General features: G+C 32.6%; 1 protein-coding gene across 1 annotated transcript in view; it reads left to right on the forward strand.

Annotated features, from left to right (window-relative positions):
• The window catches only part of LOC106873404 (CBP80/20-dependent translation initiation factor), a 3,645-nt gene extending 3,040 nt beyond the window's left edge, over positions 1-605 (forward strand). Inside the window, exon 4 of the mRNA XM_014920758.2 lies at positions 255-605. Coding sequence (XP_014776244.1) covers positions 255-390 — 136 coding nt within the window. The 3' untranslated portion in view covers positions 391-605. The remainder of the gene's footprint in view (positions 1-254) is intronic.
• The last annotated feature ends 3,530 nt before the right edge of the window (positions 606-4,135 follow it).

The following is a 4,135-nucleotide window of genomic DNA, read 5'->3' on the forward strand; positions in this document are numbered from 1 at the left end:
AGTAGTTAAGAGCACAGGCTACTAACCCCAAGATTCCGAGCTCGATTCCAGGCAGTGACCTGAATAGGAATAAGAACCCAGGTTCGAAATTTCCCTAAGACCCCTGATGAAGGCTGGAGGATATATCAGCCGAAATGTGTTAATAACAAACAAGATGAGGACAAATATCCGTCAAATGTAAATAACATTTGAATTAAAAACTTTGTGTCTATAATTATCCAAATATGTCAATGTCATTTTGATTTTTGTTACAGGTCCAGTCCGCAGGTGCGTTGTTACCTACTAGAGATTATAGAGATCCAAGCCCACAACTGGAAAATGCTTCCTTCTGACATAACTAGATTTTATTGTGATACTGCAGCAGATATTTTGGCTGGTATGGTAGTCTGAGGCATTGAAGTAGCTTTTAGTCAACAAACAATGAAGATTGTCATAACAGTTGCTTCTTCCGAATCTCCCTCAAGCAACTACAAAAAAATTTAAAAAATAATTTTTTATTTTGTTTTTTTTTTATTATTTATAACTGTAAACCAATCAACATTGTTTAAGTTGTCTACCAAATGGAATTTTTGTAAACTTTCAATTAAATACTGATTACAGTTTTATTTGTTGTTCTTCTATATTCTCATTTAGTATTTCATCATTGTTTGGATTTTGTGTTCAGCCTCACTGCGTGGCACTTTGGGCATGTCTACTACTGAATTTGGCAGATGGAAAACGCACAAAGCCCATTGTATATGTGTCTATTAATATTTACTATTGTGCTTAGCTTGACATAGTTCTTAGCTATAGAAGATGAATTTGGATATTTCCTGTCAAGAAAATTATCCATTTAGCTCTGTACTTTTAAAGGCATTTGAAATATAAAATCCCTGAGGATCTAGCTACAGGAAGAGGTTTCCAGTTGCAAAAATAGTAACAAACAAATACAATTTAAAGAGAAAAAAACAGAACATTACTTGCACGTCAGAAGGGCAGAGATCTGGGAAAAAAAGATTGTGTTTAATATCAAAATTTATTAAATTATATTATTTCTTTCAAAACGTAAATATTCCATCATTATCATTTCATACAAATTATGTTAAGTGATATGGGAATTTATTTTCTTTCCTATCGATTGAGAGAGAAAAAAAAAAGATTTTTTTTTTAAAGACAAGCATCTCCAATGAACATATTATAAACAAAGACACAGACACACGTTTCTGTCAATACATTTTCTTTACAACTGAACTTAATAATAGACCTAAAATCTTTTGATCTTTTTTTTTTCTTGCTTGTTTGCTTTCAAAATAAATGCAAATTCTCTCCATGCTATTTATTACTGTGTTGTGATCAAGTATTGCAAACGCAAGTCAAAAAAACACATTCCACAAACAACAAACTGCCCGTTCTGTAAGTGAAGCAAACCTCCTTGGTTTTAAATTGCAAATTATCAAATGAATATAAATGCACATTGGATTTTTTTTCCTTCTTAAAAGTTAAAATTCTAATGGAAGAAAAAACATTCTATCTTAAATACATATTTTAAGTGATAAAAGAAAAGAAGGGAGAAAACTTTAACAATTTTTTTTTTTCTTTTTGGTCTTTTTAAATACTTTCCTCAGAAATTATACGACTGAAAAATTTCTAAATGTAATAAATCTGTTTATGCAATAATTAAAAAGTTACAAAGTATCCTAATTTTTAAAAGATTGTTATTTTTTTGGAAGCTACAAGAAAATATTGTATAGGTTACACGTGGTTTTGATCTGAAATTAATTTCATATATATAATAGATGAAGAATGGAGTATATGGCATTACATTTATTCCATGGTTTACAATTTTTTCTACTACACACAGGAGACCAAACAGCATGTCTGTAGACTTGGATGATAAAGATTTAGTCATATACATTGTGTAATGTATATTACATAATTGCTATGGCAGTCATGTAATCCTAACCAAGGAGATAAATATAATATCCTATATAGCATACATATATGGCTGTGTGGTTCACAACCATGTGGTTCTAGGACTCAATCCCACAGCATGGCAGCATCTTGGGTTAGTATCTTCTATTGGCTCAGGTCAACCATGGGCTTTGTATGAGAATTTGGTATACAGAAACTATATTAAAGTTTCTGTGTGTGCACAGATACATGTAAGTTGATATTTTGCATGTCAACTTTTGAGCAAATCACTGTTGATGTTGACATTATGACCAGTCACTTTTGAAATATAGGTCAGTGTTGGTGACAGTAAGAGCACCTGGCCATAAAAACCTGCCTCAAAAATCCATAGAAAAACAGATTTTACATACATTCGTGTGTATAAAATGGCTTTGTCAGGAGAAAGGAAACACTTATAACCCTTTCAGGGACTCAAAAACTAGCAGGAGAAAGTTATCATCACATCAGAAAATGGGCTCATATTGCTCATTATAGAATGGCCATGTTATGGTGTTAAACTAGCCAAAAAGTTAAGTTTAACATCAAAAAACACAGTTTCCAACTGTCAAATTTCACAACCCAATGCTTTGGTTACCACAAGGCTGATAAATGACATTTGCCCAAGATGCCACGGGGGGCAGGATAGTTTTGGAGCAAACCTTTTAACCACACAGTGCCATCTGTCATTTGAAAACATAACTAGACAATTAGTCCAGCAGTCTAACCCCAAAGCTGTTACCATTTAATATAAATGCTTTACCTATTCCAGCAAGTGGGCTTTGGCCATAGTGGGCCTACATCATTGAGATATTGTGTGTGCATTTATTTATTAGGTTCAGAATAAATTATTTCCGTTTTTTGAAAACCTTATATAATGTCAGCTGTCAATAAGTGTTGTTAATAATAATCCTTTCTACTAATGGCACAAAGTCTGAAATTTGGGGGCGAGGGGGCTAGTCGATTATATCGACGCCAGTGTTTCACCGGTACTTAATTTATCAACCCTGAAAGGATGAAAGTCAAAGATGACCTTAGTGGAATTTGAACTCAGAATGTAATGACGAATGAAATGCTGCTAAGCATTTTGCCTGGCATGCTAACGATTCTGCCAGCTCGGCACCTTCATAATAATAATAATAATCCTTTCTACTAAAGGCACAAGGCCTGAAATTTGGGGGTAGCGGGGGACAGTTGATTACATTGATCCCAGGGCTTGACTGATCTATCGATCCTAAAAGGATGAAAGGCAAAGCTAACCTCGGCGGAATTTGAACTCAGGATGTAAAGACAGACAAAATACCACTAGGCATTTCCTCTGGTGTGCTAACAATTTTGCCTACTCACCGCCTTAATAACAAGAAAAGTTTAGAATTTTGGCACAAGGCCAGTAATTTTGAGGGGACAAGGAAGTCGATAACATTAAAACCCAGCGCTCAACTGGTACTTATTTTATCGACCCCGAAAGGATGAAAGCTAGAATCAACCTTGGTGGGATTTGAACTGAAGTTGGCTTTACTTTAATAATAATGTGCTGGAATGTGCTTGAAATGATTAATTCAAGCTAAATAAATACTTGAGTGAGGCAATTTGCTTCCACTTTGAAAGATCTACGAATTATACAGAGATATATATTTTTTAATTTATTCTAAAGGCAACTGAATAAAGACATGATAAATATTATAGTTCTAAGTCAAAGCAAATCTCATTTAATGTAATTAGACCAAACAATTCAATACTCATTAAATATATTATTGGACTAATTAGTGTAGAAGTAGTTTGATAGTCTTTAAGTATTAACTCCTGGTGCAATAAAAAAAAATGAATCAAATATTAAACTAAACATCATGATGGTGGTGGTGGTGCTGTGCTGACATTTTCTTACAGAGCAAATGAAGCCTTAGAATTATGATAAATCTGGGAAATTGTGGCATTCAACCATTTCCCATGAGCATTAGCAATGTAAGCTCTGACATTATACATACATACATACATACATACATATATATATATATATATACACATATATATAATATTAGGGATAAAATCCAAAATTACAGGTAAAAACTCAATTAAAATCAATTTATTAAAAATAAAAATTAAACTATATATATATATATATATATAAAAGAACCAAGGTTCATGAACTCATCAATGAAAACCCACTGTCACATATTTACTTATTAATTTTTAATAAATTGAATTTAAT

Source organism: Octopus bimaculoides, chromosome 14 (genome assembly GCF_001194135.2).
Source record: "Octopus bimaculoides isolate UCB-OBI-ISO-001 chromosome 14, ASM119413v2, whole genome shotgun sequence".
Classification (NCBI taxonomy): Eukaryota; Metazoa; Mollusca; class Cephalopoda; order Octopoda; family Octopodidae; genus Octopus; species Octopus bimaculoides.